Source organism: Erpetoichthys calabaricus, chromosome 5 (assembly GCF_900747795.2).
Source record: "Erpetoichthys calabaricus chromosome 5, fErpCal1.3, whole genome shotgun sequence".
NCBI classification, from domain to species: domain Eukaryota; kingdom Metazoa; phylum Chordata; class Cladistia; order Polypteriformes; family Polypteridae; genus Erpetoichthys; species Erpetoichthys calabaricus.
Window position 1 is genome coordinate 68,515,998 of NC_041398.2, and position 22,818 is coordinate 68,538,815.

General features: G+C 39.6%; 1 protein-coding gene across 1 annotated transcript in view; it reads right to left on the minus strand.

Annotated features, from left to right (window-relative positions):
- Positions 1-13,340: 13,340 nt before the first annotated feature.
- cfap99 (cilia and flagella associated protein 99) overlaps positions 13,341-22,818 on the minus strand; it is a 99,008-nt gene continuing 89,530 nt past the window's right edge. The window contains exons 15-16 of the mRNA XM_028801632.2: positions 17,589-17,757; positions 13,341-13,583 (exon numbers count right to left, since the gene is read on the minus strand). Coding sequence (XP_028657465.2) covers positions 13,503-13,583; positions 17,589-17,757 — 250 coding nt within the window. The 3' untranslated portion in view covers positions 13,341-13,502. The remainder of the gene's footprint in view (positions 13,584-17,588; positions 17,758-22,818) is intronic.

The window sequence follows — 22,818 nt, forward strand, 5'->3', positions numbered from 1 at the left end:
TATAGTGGTCTCGGCCAATCTGTGAAATTACAAACATGAATTACAGATGACTCCCAAATAATTTAAAAACAAAACAAATACAGTAAACAGAATAAACAGCATTTTAACTGTTCTGCTAAATTTTCAATACCATTGATCTTCATTTTTATAGAATTGTGGTGTACAGATTAATAAAGAATAAAAAGTGATAAAAGAGAAACAAAAGTCTGGAGTCTGGAAGTGCAGCCCTGTCATGGTCCCTATGTTCCAATAGAGGGTGCTGTCAGAGGAGGACCTCCATACTTTTATTATACCTTGGAAGTGCTTCCTGGAAGACGTGACATGACACCAGAAGCATTCCCGGGTCTGGCATAAAAGGAAGCCTGCTGCCACACATGCACAAGTCCGAGTTGGGAGGCAGCGGGTGACACTCAGTGGAGGAGAGAAGGAGGAAGAACAGTATTGATTTATTGTGATTTGGTGGCTTATATCTGGAGAGTATTGTGTTTAAAGGTGCTTGTGTGCATACATATTCTATTTTATTCATACATTGTGTGTTGTGTAAATGAGTCTGTGGTTCGTGGATCTCTGGTGGTCACAAGAGGTACAGAAGGCCAGCGTGGTAAAAAAGAACTTTGAAGAAATATTAAAAGTGAATTGCTATGCCCTCACCTCCTTTTTTTCCTTTTTTTAAGGAAATATCTTGCAGCTCTACTAACATTTGGTCAGCTTGCTTTCTGACTTTCATCTGATAACAAGCGGTGTTAATGAAGAATGCACTGAAATGATTGTAGACATTCCTTCAGATGAATGGTGCCTAAAAAGACAATTCATTTTGAAGTTTGCAACCACAAGTTGAAACCTCTTCACTCTGATGGACAAACAAATGCGCCTATAAGCACACACTTGATCTGTAACTGGAAGTGACGTTAATCCCATCCCCAAGAGCAACACCTTCCCTTAAAAGTAGATATGTTACAGAGAAAACACAATTTTAAGACAAACTAGTTTAGACTAGTACAAATCAGCTTGTCTTGAGAAGTCTACATTGATTGCAGAATAATCTACTTCAGAATAGGTTCATTATATCTGCTTCAGCAAACTGGTATGGCCTGGGTTAAACTAGTTTGTCCTAAAATTAGGGTTTGGCCTGTAACAGATACATGAGTCTCTTTAAACTGGAGGCTGACCCACTCTCTTGGTAGAAATGAAGCTCTTTCTTTGGACCTGGATGCTACTGTATATAGAGCCTTGGTGCAGGACGCCCTGAACTAGCCATAAGAGCGGTTCCTCCAAGCTCAAGCTGGGTACTAGTGGCAGAGCCGATCTGAGAGAAGTAGACATTGTTATGTTTTGCTTTGCGATGTAGTTTTTTTGTCTCCTTCGAATTTTGTTTTATTCTTTTTTTCTGTGATCTTCTCTAGTTTTAATTTTCCTACATATCATATTAATGATAATCAGTTTCCTTTCAATGTTTTGCATTAAGTTAACTAGGGGGCCCTGCTCGCTTTGATCACCAACCCCTTCCCCCCTGCCAGTGGCCACTTCTCTGAAACCCCTCTTAAATGGTGATACATTGGCAAACAAGTAACAGTTGTTTTTTTCACCTCCTGTTTACTCGACAAGCTGCTGGCTTGCTGCTGCAGTCATGCCGCGTGATCTGCATTTAGTGCGGCGCTTCAAACGTTTCAAAGCCTGTACAGCACCTGAATATTCAATCTCTTTTCACTGTTCTGTTATTTACCCAAGCAATATTTTCAGATTGTTTGTGCTAATGTGATCTTTACTCTCATTGTTTTAGACTTTCGAATTTTCCTACTTCCATTATCTCTAACCTGCTCTGCATGTGTATCACAGGACTTACTTCCGAAGGCTGTGTGACGTGACTTGACCATCTCGAGGGACATGAAAGTGTCTCTCTGTCTCTCTTCAAAAGATCATTTCCCATCCCCAGGAAGAAGATTCAAGAGAGATGATGTCCTTTGTTAATAGTGATATTGAGTTTGATAGTGGTGGGTTGGGATACTTCATTTGACCACTATAAAATAAATTGAACAATTCATATTTTTGTCTTTGGGACAGGATGTCAATGGTTTCCCTTCCTTTTTCGCCATTGTCCGTTCAGGCCTTTGTGGTAGAAGACATGGCAAAGAGCCTAAATGTGAGCTGATGAAGACGATACTGCACCATGGACACAAAGAACCATATGTAAAAGACAAGAGTGCATTCTACTGCAGGCCAAGGTCTTCACTTGAACCTCGATCAAGGTAATGAAATTCCACCCAGCCATTGACATCATCCTTAAGGCCTATTTACTTGTGCCAAGATAAAACGAAGCACGTAGTAAACAGCCGGCTAAAGATCTGCTAACAAACTCAGGATTAAGTGTGTCAGGTGAAGGTCTATCTTTTTATCTCATTTGGAGACAAGTCTTACATCGCAGTTTAATTATTTAACCATCTCACACCCTTGGCTAGAAGTTAGAGCTGACTGTGCTTTATGGTAAAATTCTAAAAGTGAGTTGCTAAATTGTAACAGTTGTAAAATCAAGAAAATCACTAAAAAAACAAACAGCAGCCAACTTCTTCTTTGTTATGTTTATCTCATCTGTCTTGTGTCTTGTCCTTTATGTTGAATAACCAACTGTCATATTTCTATAATCCTTGTACTTATCAATAAATTATACATAAAAATAAAAGCCAGGAAACCAAACTATAAAAGAGGTGAAAAAAATAAAAAGGGACCCTTGTTGAAAATATTTAGTTTATTATTATCATTAAGAAAAACAAAGCCAGTAATTGATTGGTTGACATCAATGGATATGTTACAATTCCTCATTTATATTTTTATAAAAATATTTGTACTGTAAACTGACAAAACCTTTTACTAGTTTGCTTTTGTAAAATTATGTGCATGGTTGTACAGTATAAGTCAATAAAGAAATTTACACCTTAAATAGAAATATTTAGGGGAAATAGAAAAAATAGTCACCTTGTACTTGGCAGACATTCTCATGGACTACAATTAGATTTGATTGTCACTTAAATGTTTTTTCTGCAAGAATTAAAACCCATTAGAATAAGACATACAATAACATCAAGAAACATGCACACTTAAGCTAAAGTATCAAATTAATGAAATGTAAATCCAACATAAGATGCCCTATTTTCCACAAAAAGCCTGATGTTTCCAGACTTTTCCTGTAAAAAGCTCTGAGATTATCAATAAACAGGCCCATGTGTACAAAAAAAACTGCAAAATTAACTCTGCAAAGCAAAATTTAATGCAGCAATTTTGTTCAAAATCAATAGGCTTCTACATTTTACATTGCTAATAATTGTGCCAAATTTCATTGGGACTGAGTGATTCATTTTCCAGTTATTTCGTTCCCAGTTTCAGATTCTGTACGGCAAACACACACAGACAGTTGCTACTCTTGAGACACTCAGACTGTGTTCAAAAATGCCAGTAATATGTGAATCCATAGAAAAGTCAAGGTTGAAAATGATTTCTTCATATATATCATTGTAACAATAGAAGGCGATATACCAGCGCTTCACCAGACACACAGATGCTGACACACGTTTTAAAAACACCAAGAAGCAGTTTCATTTCTTCTTTTTCCAGTAAATAGTGCCCAGAGCACCTCCGCTACAATAAACAATTAAATCAATCACAATATTAATCACACAATTCTCTCCTCCAAACTTCCCAACTCTGGCTCACTTGCTGGGTCTCCTACAGTCCTTTATATAGTCCTTGACCCGGAAGTGCTTCTGTTCTTCCTCCCACGTGACTTGCCAGCACTTCCTGGTCTGCTGGAGAATTCTGGTTTTAATCAGCTCGGAAGTACTTCGGAGCTTCCGTTGTCATAGTCCATTAGTACTTCCGGGCTAAGTGAGAATTTGTTCTCCAACCAACTTCCCACAGCATCCCCTGGCGGCCTCCACTTTACCAGGCAGGGCTGTGCTGCCGAACTCCAAGTCCCATAGTGCCCTGTGGGCATCCGGGGCACCACTGCAGTCCAGAGAAGCTGCCATCTATCCTCTTGGGGGAGGCAGTGTCCTTGATAAGCTGCCTTGCCCCATCCTTCCGTTACTGGAGTGTCCCGGCTGGCTGTCCCTTACATCATATATAGTGTGTGTGAGATACACATATAAATATACATATAGTCACTCACATGTACATGTGCATGGGAGACAGTTTATAGGCTTCAACAAATGTGTTTCTCTGCCAGACCAATGGTTGGCACTGTATTCTAACGCTTTCTCCTCTATCCCCTCTGCAGACCATCTGAAGAACCAACTTCCTAGAAAACATCACTTCAGTTTCTGGACTCAATGAACCTGCCTCTCAAAGACGTCATTTTCACCTCTGGTCTCATTGAACTCTCCTGTCTGCCAGTTATGTAACAGCCATCTTACTTCTCATGCCTCAGTTCTGGTGGCTACCCAAAACTTTCCTTGTGTTCTCTTTGTTTATTTTACAATATACTACATGAGAGTAAATCAAAAATTAAAGGCAATTTGAAAATTACACAGTAACCTCAATAGATAGAAGCTGATGCAATTCAACACATTTGCAATAAATTTATGGGTAGACAGTGCACTGCTCTGCCATCAGTCTAGTTAAAGCCAAGGTCAACTGAATATGAATTCTCTGCTGTGGCATTGAACCATTGTTGAACAACGCGGCATAGTGAAATTTCTTTGGGCAGGAGGAATGAAATCTGCATGACTCAAGAAAGGTTTTTGAATAGGTAGAAAGAGTTGACCTCCTTAGCGTTAGTCCCGTGTGTCACTCAGGCAACAGTATAGACACGTCTTGAGTAAGACCTAACGAATACTCGGGCTGTAAAAGTGCCAACAGTGTTAGTGCCGAGTGTTATTTGGGCAACAGTATAGGCGTGTCTGGCGTAAGCGTCAGCCCCGAGGATTACCTGGGCAATGGTGTAGACACATCTTCTCCAGGCCTCATAATGGCGTCTCGTAAGAAACGCTTCTCATCAGCAGTGATGACGAGGTCAGTCTGTCTTCAGGCAGTGAAATTGAAACGGTCAGTGAATCCGAAAGTGACACTCACGTTTCTTGCATATGTGCAGTGTGCTGTTCATATTATTATTATTTGTATTATTATATTTTCTTCACTTCTGACTTTATACTGTTAGTGTTTTGCACAGTAGAAAAATGCTTTTTACATGTTTTTTATTTGAGGAAAAAATGTAACACTAAGGAGGTTAAAGTAGGAAGAACAAGTGGAACTGATGACACTTGTTCTGGTCGACCATCAACATCACGCACACAAGCCCACATCGGTATGGCAGATGCCTTCATCAGAGAAGGCCGACAGAATATGTTGTCCACTGTCGCTGCACATTTGAATATCAGCTATGGCTGTGCACATGCCATAGTGCATGAAGACTTGGTATACGGTAAAGTTTGTGTAGCATGGGTATTCAAACAGCTTGATGATCTGCACAACATCTTTCAGCAAATTTTGGCAGATTTCCCTCCTTCTGCTCAAAGAAATCTCACTATGGCGCATTTTTCAACAATGGTGCAACTCCACAGTGAAGCATCCATGTTCATTTGACCTTGGCTCAACTAGACTAATGGTAGAGTGCAGTGCTTTGTCTGTCGGAATTACCCATAAGCCATCGTGAACGTGTTGTATTGCATAAGCTTCTAACTGTTGTGGTTACTACGTTATTTTCAAATTGCCTTTACTTTTTGATTTACCTTTGTAAATATTTTCATATACTCATTGAGCAAATCCTTAGGAATACTACACTAATAGTGGGTAGGGCCCCACTTTTTTCCCCCAAACAGATTCATGGCATGGATTTCACAAGGTGTCGGCAATTCTGGTCCATGCTGACATGATTATAGCACGCAGTTTCTGCAGATTTGTCAACTGCAGATTCATGCTGTAAATCTCCTGTTCTTCCACATCCCAAAGGTTTTCTATGGAATTCAGATCCAGTAACTGGGAAGACCACTGAACTATACTGATTTCATTGTCATGTTTTTTAAACCAATTTTGCTTTGTGACATGGTGCATTGTCATGCTGGATGTAGCCATTAGAAGAGGGCTAAATCGTGGCCATGAAGGGATGCATATAGATAGTAGCAATACTCAAATAGGTTGTGGCATTCAAGTGATGATTGATTAGTGTTAATGGGCCTAAAGTCTGCCAAAAAACATTCCCCACACCATTACACCACTCTCATATGCCTGATCTATTGACACTAGGCAGGTTGGGTGTATTGATTTACACTGTTGGCACCAAATTTGGACACCACCATCTCATGAGCGCCTCATCATAAATTGAGATTCATCAGCAGGCTTCAACTGTCCACTTTTGGTGAGCCTGTGCCCACTGTACCGTTCTTTTCTTGTCTGACAGGAGTTGAACCTGACATGGTCTTCTGCTGTTGTGGCTGATCTGCCTCAAGGTTTGACATATTGTGAATTCTGAGAATCTTTTCTGCTCACCACTGTTGTACAGAGTGATTATCTGAGTTGCCATAGACGTTCTGTCAGATCAAACCAGTTTCATCATTCTCCTCTGACCTCTCATCAACAAGCCATTTCTATCCACGGAACTGATGCTCTCCAGATTTTTCTTATTCTCACAGCATTCTAAATAACCTCTAGAGACTGTCATGTGTGAAAACCACAGGAGATCAGCAATTACAAAAAAACTCACCCAGCCCATCTAGCACCACCAATCACGTCAGGGTAAAAATCACAGAGGTCACATTTTCTCCCCATTCTGGTGTTTGACGTGAGCACTAACTGAAGCTCCTATCCTGCAACTGCATGATTTTAAGCATTGTGCAACTGCCACATGATTGGCTGATTAGATAACAGCATGGATAAACAGGTGTTCTTAATAATTTGCTCAGCAGGAGTATGTGTATACATTATACACTGTATATAAAAAAAGAGAGAGAGGGGGAGAGCAGGAAATAAAAAGCAGTTCTATTTGCAGCACACAAATAGGATAGCAAACAATAAATTATCAAAGGTTTTTCACTCTGCGTGTTTCCAATTTTGTATTAACAGTAGGAGACTTTTGATCAGCCCCTGAACTTGAAATACTATGTGAATCATGACAGTATGCATCACTGGTGAAAGATCATCTATCTATCTATCTATCTATCTATCTATCTATCTATCTATCTATCTATCTATCTATCTATCTATCTATCTATCTATCTATCTATCTATCTATCTATCTATCTATCCTTCTGTATACCTTATTAAACAATTCAGAAGGTGTCGGTTAATTTTCCAAACTGGCACAGTACAGTATATCCTACTGAGGGGCTTCATTTGACATCAAATCACTTAAACACTGATTTTATAGACAAACAATCCTTGGACTTTAGCGGCCCAGGATATAGGACAATATTCTCAATTTTCCACCTGTCAGTGCCGCAGTGTGCACACATATCCATACAGATCACTAAACAATACTTTTATAAAAATGCAAACAAAATAATATAATTTTTCAAATTTCTGTTCCTCCACCTACCTCACAGTTTGGTCAAGCATAGTTTTTTCGCTCCACTCTGGTGTCATAAACTCTGCACTGAGAATCCCTTGAGCTGTGTCCCCTCACAGAATAACTATGACGATCTCCCAAGTAGCTACAGCTTTTACATTGGGCTTCTGGAACAGATCCAGTGTTCAGGGGGATCCCCAAGTTAATTAATTTGCTAACAGTTGGGGTTAATGTTTTATTTGTTGTCTTTGTACTAAAGTTGTCAAAGTTTAGCTTACCGGTAATTGTGTTGATTTTGCACATCCAATAAGCTTAGCTTCTTCTATCTGTCAATGTTTCATAAATTCACCCCTTATTTGTAAAATGGTTTATTCTGTCCTAAGATGTTATTGAGGCTCCCCAGCAGGTTTTGTGAAAGATTAATTTGTGTCACACTGAGCCATCTATTGGTCTCACCTTTTGTATTTCTGGCTCGTTGGGGGCTGCAGACAATCCCACAAGTTAACATAAATGGGATGTCAGTCCAGCTAAAGCGACCCTTAACACATACTTAGCCAATTTAAGATCCACACATAAGCTGAACTGTTCATTTGCAGCATGACAGAAGACACTAAATTAGCTAGAGAAAGCATGCAGACAGAGAAGGAACGTGTAAAGGCTATAAATCACGCAACTATATACAGGGGACAAAAGAACAAAAAGAAAAATCCAATTCCAAGGTCACACCATTTTTTTGACCTTCATTCAATATGACAAGTAGGTTGTCCACTGCTCACCAGACCGGCTCCTTACACGTCTGCTGGCCGTACCTGCTATGACTTCATCAGCTATCGTTATGTATGCTTTTCTATTACCCATTTAGGAGTGCATGGTTTTGTAATTGGGTGGTACGATGGTGCAGTGGTTAGATCTGCTGCTTAATGTGCCCAGATATGTCTCATAACCCTTCAGGGTGTGTGGGTGTGCATCTGTGGGTCTTACAATGGACTTTTGCCCTGTCCAGGATGGGTTCATGCTTTTCATCTGATGTTGTCAAGGCAGTGTCTACATCCAGGCCTGAAGGCATACTCAGGTTATCCATCTCTCTTTCCCAGGCTAACGGATTGAGAGATATGGAGGCAATGGTGACCTTAGGGCCCTTCAGGTTCACCCTGCAGTTCCAGATCTCTGGTCCTAGCACCTGGTGTCGAGACTTTAACAGGTTTAGTTAGTTGTTGCAGGCCATTGTCTCACAGAGACAGGGTTAGGGTTATCATCCCTAACCCTGCTTAGCCCTTCAATGAAACCCCTAAGTTGACACCTCCCCACCAGAACCCCTAAGACCAGAAAATAAGACAATTCAGATTAAATTAACATTTAAAGATTTTATTGTATTGATTAAGACACCAAAATGTTAATATAAGAATAAAATATTACATTCAGTATATAAGTAATATATAAGTAATGGTGAGTCGCTAGCTAAGTGGAGGCAAGGTACACTCCAAAACGTGGTGAGAGGTAGAGAGACTCGAACAGGCTGGCAAGTGAGTGAGGAGGGCCCTGCCTGGCTCCCCACTCTTGACGTCACGCTCCCCAATCCCCTCGGCCTGCAGCCTGTCTCTCGGATTAGTGTGAATATATCACTCCTGCAAGCGAACTATGATAGATAGATAGATAGATAGATAGATAGATAGATAGATAGATAGATAGATAGATAGATACTTTATTAATCCCAATGGGAAATTCACATTCTTCAGCAGCAGCATACTGATACAATAAATAATATAAAATTAAAGAATGATAATAATGCAGGTGAAAAACAGACAATAACTTTGTATAATGTTAAATGTTAACGTTTACACCCCCGGGTGGAATTAAAGAGTCGCATTGTGGCCTAAGGTGGTGAAGCAGCAGCCTCTCCATGGTCTTCATCACATGTGATGTCAGAGCAACAGGCCGGAAGTCATTCAGCTCACTAGGACGTGATACCTTTGGGACTGGGGTGATACAAGATGTTTTCCAAAGCCTCGGGACTCTCCCCTGTTCCAGGCTCAGGTTGAAGATGCGCTGTAGAGGACCCTCCAGCTCCGATGCACAGACCTTCAGCAGTCGTGGCGATACTCCATCTGGACCCGCTGCTTTGCTGGCACAAAGTCTCCTCAGCTCTCTGCTCACTTGCGCTGTTGTAATTATAGGTGGGGATGTCTTTCCTATGCTGGTATCAGCAGAAGGATGTGTGGAGGGTGCAGTACTCTGAGGTGAGAGTGAGAGTGGGTTAGGGTGGTCAAACCTGTTAAAGAAGTTGTTCATATTGGTTTGCTCTCTTCACGTCTCTCTCGATGGTGGTACCCCGCTTCGAGCTGCAGCCAGTGATGATCTTCATCCCATCCCACACTTCCTTCATGCTGTTATTCCGCAACTTCTGCTCCAGCTTTCTCCTGTACTGCTCCTTCGCCACCCTGAGCTGGACTCGGAGTTCCTTCTGCACGCGCTTGAGCTCATGCTGATCACCGTCTTTAAAAGCCCTTTTCTTCTGGTTCAAAAGGCCCTTGATGTCACTTGTAATCCATGTGTTAATGTTAATGTGTTAATGTGTTAATTGTTGTTAGCATGATGAGAAAAGTCACAAAATCAACCAGGATGTTCAAGCAAATTCTAGAAAAAAAAAAAACGATCTAAATCCATTAAGAAGTTCTCTCGTTCTCTAGCTAAGTGGATGTAAGGTACGCCCCGAGGCTGGCATGTGAGTGAGGAGGTTCCCGCCCCCTCGGCCTGCTGTGCCTCTCTTGGATTCGCACAAATAAATCGGTACTGCAAGTGAACTATGATTCTTAGCGCAATGAGAGAAGTTGCAAAATCAACCAGAATGTTGAAACAAATCATAGAAGAAAACCTGATCTAAATCCGTTAAGAAGTTCTCTTGTGAAAAACAGACAGACGTTGGATTTTTATGTATAGAGACAATCCATAAAACATATAATTTAAATATACACGCCTTTGTGTAGCTAATATTTACTTATTTCTAATTACATATATCTCAGTCTTCACATTTACTTTTATTTAAACAGCACCACTAAGATTTAAAATCTAATAACATTCCAAAGCATAATATCTGAGCCATTTAGTTTTTCTCCAGTCCCACACATCATGTGAAACACACATCAAGCTGTTTACAACAAGCAATGACAAAACTGCGTAGTTCAGGTCTTAAGAGGGGAACTTCAGAACCCTCACAGTTCAAAAGTTGAGATTATCGAGTTGAATTTGACCAGAACTGTGCTATTGCCTATTGGCTATTCTCGTGTTCAGTCCACTACTCGACCTTCATCTGTTCTAAAGTGTCAGCTGCATCCGCACAGACCGATTCCAGTTGTTCATTTTCTGAGTGTCTCCAGTCCATGTCTGGCTCAATACAGTTTTTAGGCCGAGCTTTCACCAGTGGGCCTGAGTGGTCTGGTTTCTTGACAATAGGCACTGCATCCCCATGATGTTGAATTGCACTATGTGGTTGGGTGATGTTAAGCTCTGTATAGACATTTAACCCCAATGTTAGAAGCTGCAAATATGGGGCCAGTGTTTACTTTCTAAACTGGATTTTGAGGTAGTTAAGAAAACTGCCCAGAATCAAGTACATAAAGTTTGAGACCTGAAGCAGCTAAAAAGCCGTAATAAATTTAGAAAATCCCCAGCACATTCACATGGGAATTCTGGGAAAGATGTGATTGTGTGGTTTTCTTTAAATTTCTATGGTTTGAGTCTTAAAACCTTATAATCCACCTCAAGTAAAGAACAAGTGTCTCTGTGTGTCTGTGAAACAAAACACAGCCAGGAACTGGTGACTTCCTCCTGAATAAAGCGACATGCCGAGGGAGCTTGATGGAGTTGGAAGAAGGATTGATGTACTGTTTCTTTAAGCATTTTTATACTATTTTGTGGGCGTAGCCTCAAGAGGTGGGGTCACCCTGAGGCTACTGCTATTGGATCCTCCCCCAGTATTCCAGCTGGCAGCACCCTTCAGGTAGAGCTCCCATTTGTACACCCGCACAGCACCTTGGGAATTGTAGTCCTGATGAACAGCCCTGTTGGGGTACGTAGATGTTGCCAGAGGAAGCTGAGGGTAGAGGACTTGCACATTTTAAAGAGGTTCTGCCTGATCTAGAAGTGCTTTCAGGGTGTAATCATGTGGCACTGGAAGTACTCCCATGCCTGGCATAGAAGATGCTGCTCAACCCCAGAGAACCACAGACACATGGAATGTGTTACTAAGTAGTGTGGTAAACAGTGGGACGTCAGGGATTTTCAAAATTAGACCCAATGTTATGTTGGAAAAGTTAAGAGGGTAGGACTGGTGAGCTTTGTTGGGCTGAATGGCCTGTTCTCATCTAGATTGTTCTAATGTTCAAATGTCTTAATGAAACATGATACTGGTTGCTTTTTAATACACTTAATAATTAATTTACATATCCACTTTTTTACTATACCATAATATATAAATAAAACGTACTAACTGAAGCCATGAGCAAAAGAATCAGGTGCATTATTGGTAAGTCTACATAGATGGTCAAAGAAAGTGCTAAATTAATAAGAACAGAGTCTATTCCACAATAAAAGACTGTCACAGCCTTCTTCTTTTTCTTCTTCTTTCGGCTGCTCCCGTTAGGGGTTGCCACAACGGATCATCTTCTTCCATATCTTTCTGTCCTCTGCATCTTGCTCTGTTACACCCATCACCTGCATGTCCTCTCTCACCACATCCATAAACCTTCTCTTAGGCCTTCCTCTTCCCTGGCAGCTCTATCCTTAGCATCCTTCTCCCAATATACCCAGCTTCTCTCCTCTGTACATGTCCAAACCAACGCAATCTCGCCTCTCTGACTTTGTCTCCCAACCGTCCAACTTGAGCTGACCCTCTAATGTCCTCATTTCTAATCCTATCCATCATCGCCACACCTAGTGCAAATCTTAGCATCTTTAACTCTGCTATCTCCAGCTCTGTCTCCTGCTTTCTGGTCAGTGCCACTGTCTCCAAACTGCCTTACTGAAGCTAAACTTGGCATGATTTGACGTTTTGCTCCTTATTTTTTAGACATCTTCCTTGACTCAAAAAAATTGACACTTTATTTTTAGGGTTTGACAGGTCAAGGAATACTGTGGTCACATTTGTCTACTGATCTGATGTATTTTTAACATCATCATATTTAAATCACATCTTTCCTTGATGCTCTTTCGAAACAATTGTTTTGCTGGACATCTTGGAGTTTGTGACGCGTGACTTCATTACTGGGCTGGTATAAAAGGTCAGCATCATGCACTTCATGGTTTGTCTAAGATTGTGTGGATTCAGCTTAAAAAGTCTCTAACATTATTATTATTATTTATTTTGGCATTATTTTGATCCCTGGTTAACAAATCTTTGTTGCTGTTTTGACCACGTCTTTGAGTTAACATTTTGGCTCGGTTTATACACATATCGTGGTTTTTGACTCTCTTGTTTTGCTCCTGATTATGGTTTTCGTTCTGCACACTGTGCTTGCTTTTTGGATTCCCGATGGTCCTGTAATTGACTTTAGCTAGTTTATACGTGCCCTTTTCTTCTAACAAAGCTGCCACCACACTATATAGTCAGTACAAAGCCTGCTGAACTGGACTGACAGAAGATATTCCCCACTTATTTTCACATTTCACAGTGTTAAGGCTTTTTCATTCTGGGTCATTTCTCAACTTGACAGACTTTTAGTGGGACAGGGTAAGAATTTTAGGAAGTGGTTACTTTAATTCTTTCACTTCAGTGTTTATTTTGTTTCACTGAACCAGTTATATTGAGGTGCAGTCAAGAACTGCCAAGAAGGAACAGATTACAAAATGATACATATTTCTAATTATATATTACATTTATTCCAAAATAAATGTGGCTTGGAAGCATGTCACACATATCCTTGATGGACTGTCCGCTGTGCGTTTCTACTTTCTATGCCTTTATTTAATTGAACTCTAACAGCCACAGTAGTCTGCTGATGATAAACAGTCTCCAGGATCAGATTCCATGTTTCAATAGCTCAACTTGTCGCTTCAGACTCTTCTCCAAGTCCGGCCAACTCTGCTCTTCAGGAAGATTCTAGAACAAAGCAGTAGAAGTAGAGGATCAAGTCAGAAAGGCAGTATGAAACTAATCCCAATAATGTCACCCATTCAAAAAAATAAAAAACAGCTTTATACAATATAACGATTTAAGTTTTAAGTGAAGGTGATCATACAGTATACCTTATGAAATTTCAATTTATTTTTGAATACTTTACTTTATGGTGAGAATACTTTAGGATTTATTTATTTCCTACAGCCATAGAAACCGGCGCAAACAGCAATCCAAATCAATTTTATATGTAATAATTCTAAGTGAGCAGCTTGTCATGCTGCTGAAGTCTTCCCAGCATTCTGTCTTTTTAGGTTTATTGGTGTGCTGCATTTGCCTTCAGATTGAGCAGAGTTTTTGTAGAACATAAACAACATCTTAAACAAGAGCTGAACTAAATCATTTGGTGATAAATGCTTCATTAAGTTCTTCCTTTCACTTAAGAACCTACAGAACAATTTATTATCTTAGGAAATCCATCTATTAATTCTCTTAGCCCAATTATGCCATTTTAGGATTACAAAAAACCAGACCCCATCCTGACATCATCAGGTGTAAGGCAGGAATTAACTCTTATAATAGGAACAGAGATTTTATGATGTCTGGAGACCAATATCGGATGTATGGTTGTAACTTTCCAGGGCTGGAATCTAAAGAAATGGAAGGGCACTTGGAAGCAAAATGTTTCTCTGGCCTGCAGGGTGGTAGGTAATATGTCTTTAAGACTTCCCCAGAATGGACTCCTGCAGAGTTTCCTGGGAGTTGTAGTCTGTTGGCAGAGGACTTCTTGGGCCACTAGATGGCAATTCCAGAAGCAATCTCAGTATTTCAGTGACCTGATGCAGCTGACCTGGATGTGCTTCTGAGTTATGTCTCTGTGAGAGTTGAAGTGCTCCCAGGTCAGGCTCTAACTGTAACCGTCTCTACTTACTCAGGGGAACTTGGAGTCGGGACAGGAAAGGAGGTAGAACCTCGCTTAGGAGAGAGGAAGTTTGGCAGTGGGAGAAAGAGAGAAGTGTGTTTATTTGGGCGGGTGAAGACTATGTTGATAGGTAGGAAGAACTTGACTATGTAAAAGTTTTATTCGTCATCCATGGCACACTCACTTATACAGAAAAAATGTTGTTGTCAACTAACCTGACCTGCATGTATCTGAGATATTAAAAGGCAAATCAGCATACCTGGAGAAAAATCTCAATAAGACACTTGAAAAATGTGCAAAAACTGCACAAAGAGGGACCAAGTTAATGTGGACCCCTAGGGTTGTTCCCTGCTAGAATGAAATATGAGGAAGAAAAGATCTATAGGACAGATGGCTTATTATATCAAGTGTTAAGATGAAAGATGCACACTTTCCAAAGCCATATCCACTAGGGATCATACGAACATAATGCCAATAGTAAAATGACATGAACTCAAAGTAAAAGGCAGACAGAAAAACTAGGCAAGTTAGAGCAACTGTTTCTGTTTCCTGTGAATGAAAAAAGGACAGATGATTAAAATGACAGACTTGATACATGAGCCTTTAATCGCTTTTTGAAGATTTGGGTAGACAGCTGGGGTGTCAGGTTGGGCAACACATGGAGACTCAGATTATGAGGGAGTCCTGGGAATAACGTGTGTCTGATGCAGTTGAAGAGGGGCTTACCATTCAAACAAATTCTTGTAATTTGAATTCATTCTCTCCAAGTTTACATTGAAGACCTATCCTCTCTCCTTACGAAAACTGAATCCATCCCCTTATATGTTAGATAGGTTACCAATGTCTTTATTTTTGGGTGTTTTTCATCTGGCCCCAGTCTGGTGTCCATCATACATAGCAGCCTTTCATCTGGTTGTGTTCCTAGCTCTTGTATGCAAGCTGTCGTCAAGCCTCTGTTGAATAAGGGTAATCTTGACCCTTCGTTATTTAAAAACTACAAGCCTATTTCTAAATTTCCTTTCTTATCTAAACTTTTAGATTAGGTGGTTGATGTTCTGCTGGAAAGCATACATTTCAGCCAAGCTATTATTCTACAGAAACAGAGCTTCTTAAAGTCTCAAATGATCTTTTGATGGCTACAGAAGCTGGGGAGTATTCAGTACTTATACTTCTTGACCTCAGTGCTTCTTTCGACACTATGAACCACAACATTCTTATAAACAGCCTTAGTTCTTGTGTAGGCATTTCAGGGTCTGCTTTGGAGTGGTTTTCATCTTATTTAATGGGTAGGCGTTTTTCTGTTGGAGTACTAATCTGGTGTTACTCCTCTTACATCTGGTAAGCCAACTATATGTCACGTGCTTTCTTCTCATTCTTCTCATTAGGTTGGGTGCCGCCCAGGACATCAACCTTTTCTTTTGTGTCTCTTTATAATTTGTTCACAATACTTTACAAAATAAAATAGGAAGATGTATTCCACAAAAGAAAGACACTTCACAATGAAACATTTGCAAAAACAATGATTGTCAGGAAAGTTTTTTCTGTTTTAAAAACACTTGTTCACATGTGCTGACAGTTTTATAATGAATATGTGATTACATCACTGTAACACAGTTTTGCAACATGACGTGTATTCAAAACCAAGCAGCATAATGCATTTGCAAGCACAAAATGATGGCTTTCTTGACACAAAATGGCAGTGGCAAGGATAAAATAAAATAACATTTAATACACACAAAAATCACAACAGCAGCCATGTGCTGCATCCTATACGCCATCTTGTCATGATGGTAAAGGTAAGAAGGACAGAATCTTGAGATGCAAAGGCAGAGGTTAAAAAGAGGAAAACATAAAATTATTAGAACACCAAAACCCAAAGCATTAACCAAAAATCAAAGTGAAAAAACAATGTGCGGGGTTCTGTCTGTCTGGATAAAAAAGAAAGTAGCTACTGAAGCAAGACTTTTGTTGTCATAATCTAAAATCTTGGATGGAGTAGTGAAGTCATTACGCGCCACTGCTGGGCATCACATGGTAGAAACGGGAATGTATTACCAATAATATCATGCCTGCTGTTAAAAAAAAAATTGCTGTGCCTACTGGGAAAAAAATAGTGGCGTGAAAATAAATAAACATAATGATAAAATATAATGAAGAAATGACTGCACAAATGTCCTCAGCCTTCCAATAAAAGGTTTGCTGGGACTCTCACAGCACACATAAGTTCTACCAGATCCCTGACTACGCCCTTCTTCCCTCAACGGCTGATACTGGGCTCTTCCTCTCCTGTCCTTTGCAAGTCTGGTACTGTACTGACTTGGAAGGAGATGGTGAAAAGGATCAGCAGATGAGATGTAGCTAAAAATCAGGCTAGCAAGTCTAATTGACCTGTTGTCAAGTTCAAAATGCTGATCAAAAATCAAAGACCTTAAGCATGTTTGTTACCCAGGTGAAAGTTTTGCAGCAAAAATTACACACCAACACTGTTTTTATCCTAATCGCAGACACCTTGGAAATGCATGCATTGTTATACCGTCGCTCTGATGCTGTATGTGACATACATTCCCACAGCATTCTGGGAAGATTGCCATAGTAATGGATAATGCTAGCATTTCAGAAGGGCAGTGCCAATAATCATACAAAATATCACAGCATAACATTTAAAATTATTCAACTCACTGAGGAACCCGTCTAGAAAAACACGTTTGATTTCAATTCTTCCAAGTAATACAGTAAAATTGCAAAACAGATGTATACTTTACTCAAAACACTTCAGGAAATCCCATAAAACTGTTATGGAAAATACCAATAATAATAGGTAACACTTTTCTTTCTTTAAACTAAAAAAACATCTTTGCAATGTCTAAGCAATCAAATAGTGAAATTTAGTCAAATATAAATTATTAGTTGGCATGCATTAACTCAGTATGCAATATTGAATTAGTATTATTCACACTTGTGTTAGTCACCAGACCCTAACACTGAAATTTTGCATTGGGCTATAATAGTGCTCAAGGAGTGTTATTATGGCAAATTTTGAATGTCAAAAACTTGCTTTTACACCATACCTGACTTAAATTCCAGTTTGTTAGTGGTGGTCTCTTATCTGGTTTAATTCTTTGGCTTTCACTTAATCTTTGACGCTCTTGTCGTTTCTCCTCTATTTTCTTCTGGAGTTCCAGTATACTTTCATCCTTAAATGGCAATTTTTCTGACTTGGCTTTCTTTTCCTCTCGCCTAATAATGCAAACAAATCAGTCAATCAGTCAATTAAGCGATCAGTCAATTAATAAATTGTTCATCATCTCTGCTTCTGTGAAAAGTAGCTATATAGTGTTTGGGCAATAATGGATGAAGAATGCCATGTGATAACTCCAAGTCCTATGCCTGTTCATATGGAGAGTCACATAAAGAAAAGGAAAATTGTCTTGAGTACAGCGTTTACTTTCCATAGTTTTGTTTCCTTTCACTTTTTAGAGGAAGCCCTGCAAAGTAGATGATCAGTGTCCAAGTGTGACTTACTACATAAAACAAGAAGAACAACAATTTATTTCTTGTATAGCCCAAAATCACACAAGAAAAAAAAAATAAACTCCCTAACACATGAACAAAAATGTAAGAAATATTGGGAAGGGCAATTCAGAGAGAGACCCACTTCCGGGGATTTTTGGGTGAGCAATGAGAGCAAATACAACACAAAAAAATAGAACACAACTAATCCTCAAGCGGCATGTGGGCAGTGGACCAGGTGCCATAGTGGGAAGGCAGCACAGGTTGTTTAAAAACATAAAGAATAGAGTAGGGAAGAATACATTGACACAGTGTGCCGGAGGTATTAATAATACAACTAGAAAATGTCAGAAACAATTAGTTGTACAGTGTGTCACTCATGCGTGCCAGAGGATCTCCTTGTTGGCTCATTCAAGTTATGTTATAACCCGCTAGGGTGAGAGGGGGCACCCTTCGCTAACTGTGTCTTCTCTTTCTCTACTTGCAGCTCTGAGAAGCTGCCCAGTGAGGGCGATTAGCTCCGCCCCTTCTGGTACTACTGAGATAAGTTCCTGGGATAAGGTGTCTTTTAAGACCGAGACCTCATCGAACCAGAGCTTGCCGAGAGACTGTTTGTGTTACAGAATCAGCTATACAGAGCCTTATTATTTGTGTTATTTGGCTGCCCTTGAGGCCACTTTGTTTTGTCACCAGCAGGAGTTAACTTTTAGTTAAAAAAGGAAGAAAAATGAAATTAAAAGGGATGGCCTGGTTTGGGTTCCAACTATTCTTTAGTTGTCACAGCCCATTTTTCCCATGCCCTGCCACAAGTGTTACAAGAATAAATGAAAATGCAAAAATTATTTCAGTTTTCTTCATAGCTGTTATAATACAGCGTTTAAGATTATTGGTGATTTAAATTAATTTTTTCTTCACATTCTGCAGAGTAGAGTCGAGTCAGACTTTTTTTGTCATAGTACATGTTCATGGTACACATAGTACACATTTTATCAGATTTTTACATTTAGGATCTTGTTTAAGAATACTATTAATCAATTTTATTTTGTTGCATTTATTATTTATGAGACGTAAGTAACAGGTCATATATGTGGTGTACAGTGATGAGCAAAGCCTGTAGAGTTCACTTCAACACAGAAAATACAACAAATGGCCACAAACTAGCAATAAGTAAAAAAAAATAAAACAAATCAATGTCATGTCCAGTGGCAGTACTCGTAATATTCTTATTATGGTCAGCTAACATACCCCTCAAATGAAACTACTGTTTTTTTTTAAATGCATTCAGGCTGGAGTACTGATCGGGTGGTGACATTCCACATGCCCAGACCAGCTCCACAATGATCTTACAGTAGGCCAGCATAAAAATTCTGTGCACGACTGCTTCAGCTCTGTGACACCAGGCTGGCAACGTAAAACGTCAAAGAGAGTTGGGGAAAAATGTTTGTCTAAGCTGACCAAAGTGCAAATTTCCAGGAAAAAAACTGTCAAAAAGTTGATTCCCTGCGAAAAAATGCTTGGGCAAATTTCGCTGATCAACACTAGTGATGTAGCTATAATTTCCAGTGCTGTCATGCCTGTTGAGATTAGATTCAGGCAGATAAAACTCTTCAAGTGTTAGGTTTGTTTCAGTTTTGTTTTGTTTTCTGACTTTGGTTGCTCACTATATTTCTGACCTCTCAATTCTGACCTTTGACTGGCAGATTTGGTTTGTTGTCTTAATTTTAGATTAATCTTCCAATCCTTTAATCAAAGTTTTTTCTTGCCAGGCATAACAATAGGAGTTCAACTTATTATTAATAAATTGTGAGCAGTCTGAGTTGGCGGCTCCCAGCAGTCACACTGCAATATTAAATTGTTAATAAAAACAGCTTCCAATAGAGGCATGTGCTCGGAAATATTACATTTTAATTATGCAGTGCATAGTGACTGTAATATTAGGATGAACACTTAAAGTAAAATGAAGTAGGGAACATTTTGAAATATCTTGATATAAATTAATTGAAGCAGTTTCAAATTTGACAACCAAGAAATAGAAGTATGAAAAAATGTTAAATATGCTCTACATCAGTTATCCGGTATCTCATACTGTCAGTGTAACACACTGCAGTCTTTATAAAGGCATCAACGTTTTAATTTAACCTTTCAATTTAAGTCATTTTTTGATAAAGTATTATTAATTTGAATATAAGTCATTTTTTGATAAAGTATTATTAATTTGAATATGTTTGACAAGTGAAAATGGTGTAGTGCTAGCTTTGTAACTCAGGAAGCCAAATGATCGATCCCTCTAACATGCCAAAAACACTGTCCTAAAAATTATAGCCACTGACTGGCAGCTGCTTCAAAGGTATCATAGATCACAAATAGTTTTTTCTTAACTTAGCAATTTAAGACTTTTTGTTTATTTTAGGTAATGAGGGGCTGCAGATTTGCTTTTTTTTAGAACATTAGAAAAATCTAGACAGTTCAGCCCAACAGAGCTTGCCAGTCTTATCCACTTAATTCTTCTAAAACAACATCATGTTGAGTTGTTAAAGTCCCTGAAGTCCTAGAAAGTCCGTAAAGTTCTTACTTAAATTGTTCCAATGGGTGCTATAATGTGTCTCATGCTATACTACAGCCTAGTATATTTCGTTTGTTTGTGCCATTAAGTGCTACTTGTTTTGTTATCAGGGCAATCCGGACTCACTCGACCATAAGGCTCAACTACATTTATTGGAAACAACTTTAATTCTAAGGTGTAAAGCATTTAGCTATTTTGCTCAGTATAATATTTTTACATCCTGCAATAGACCGGTGCCCTGTCCAGGTGTCGCTACTGCCTTTCGCTCAGTGCTTGCTGGAATAGGTTCCAGCTTCCATGCAACCCTCCTCTAGATAAGCAGGTTTGGAAAATGGATGGATGGATGGCTGGATCACACTTTCATGGGCTTAAAAAATGCACTGTTTCATCAAGTGATAAGCAATTGGACTGTCAATATATAAATATGTACATATAGCATATACTGTATGCACCTACCTTTACATCCTGTGTTGTGGGGAAAAAGTCAGCTACTATCTTGTCACAAAGAATATATGCATTATTAAATAAAACTAGAGTCAAACAAATGAATAAGCTGAGTCAAGCAGACAAGTGTGTCAATTCACATCAAGTCACGTTGCATAACATACATGACAAAATGTTTTCTGGCCTTGTTTAACTTAAACATCTGTTGCCAAGCTGTAGGATAGGGGGTATAGTGGCACAATGGTTAGTGCTTCTGCTTCTCACCTTCAGGATTCACTTACCATGCTCAGTTATTGCCTGTGTGGAATTTGCACGATCTCTCTATGTTCATGTGAGTTTTTCACTGTGTATTCCTCACACAAAGATTTGTGTATTCAGATAACTGGGGTCTCCAGGTTAGCTGGTTATGATCTGGTGGGGTGCATGTGAGTGTGTCCTGTGACAGACTGGTGACCTGTCCAAAGTTGGTTCCTGCCTTGCAACTGATATGACAGAGCTAAGTTCTGAATTACGCAGATTCAAAAAATATGTGGACAAATGAAGGTGCCATAGTGGAGTGCATGAACTTAATAGTAATATAGCTAACATTGAGTGTATTGTATGCACTCCAAATCAGACTGAATTCTTTCATTATAATATGTCTTCATTAGAGGGTCAGCTTCAGGTTGGACGGAGACAAAATCAGAGAGGTGACATTGCATTGGTTTGGTCATGTACTGTATATAGCAGAGATGCTGGGTTTATTGGAAAAAGGATGCTAAGGATTGAGCTGCCAGGCAAGAGGAAAAGGGGGAAAAGGTTTATGGATGTGGTGAGAGAGCACATGCAGGTGATGGGTGTAACAGAGAAAGATGCAGAAGACAGGAAGATATGGAAAAAGATGATCCTCTGTGGCGACTCCTAACAGGAGCAGCTGAAAGAAGAAGAAAAAGAAGAAGTCTTATTTCTTCTGTAGACTTATGAAATAACCAACCTTCTATCTTCTGAGCTTTCTTTTCTAGCAAGTAGTTTATGAGACCCAAGGCCTCCACATTCATACTCAAACACACTCCTGCTTACACACATTTGGTCTTAGAATTATACTTAACCTAGTTCAGCTACCTGAGGGGGAAATTAATGCTCAGTAGATATCCATGAACAATTAGGGAAAGCATGTAGGCCTCACTGTGGTGGGTTGGCACCCTGCCCGGGATTGGTTCCTGCCTTGTGCCCTGTGTTGGCTGGGATTGGCTCCAGCAGACCCCCGTGACCCTGTGTTCGGATTCAGCGGGTTGGAAAATGGATGGATGGATGTAGGCCTCAGTTGGGTGAGAGTCAAATGGTGTCCAAACAATACCCCTTCTTGTCTGTGCCACCATGCTGACGTCATGACTGATTGATTTAGGTGATTCATTTTTAAGATTTCAAACTACAACTACTTCTACTTGTGTTTCTCCAAAACATTAATTTTAAATCAGTTTTTATTAAACCTCAAGCCACATGGAAGTGGAGAGGATAGGACTTCAGTGTAACTGGCACCACATCAGCAGGAAGTGCACCACCTGCTGTTTGTTACAAGAGCTGCAGTTTCTACGGATAATAAAATCTACTGTAAAAACATAATCCATCCATCCATCCTCTTCCGCTTATCCGCGGTAGGGTTGCGGGGGCAGCAGCTTGAGCAGAGATGCCTAGACCAGGGGTGGGCAGATTCAGTCCTGGAGGGCCACAGTGGTTGCAGGTTTTTGTTCCAACCCAGTTGCTTAATTAAAAATCAATCCTTGTCAATTATTTAATTGCAT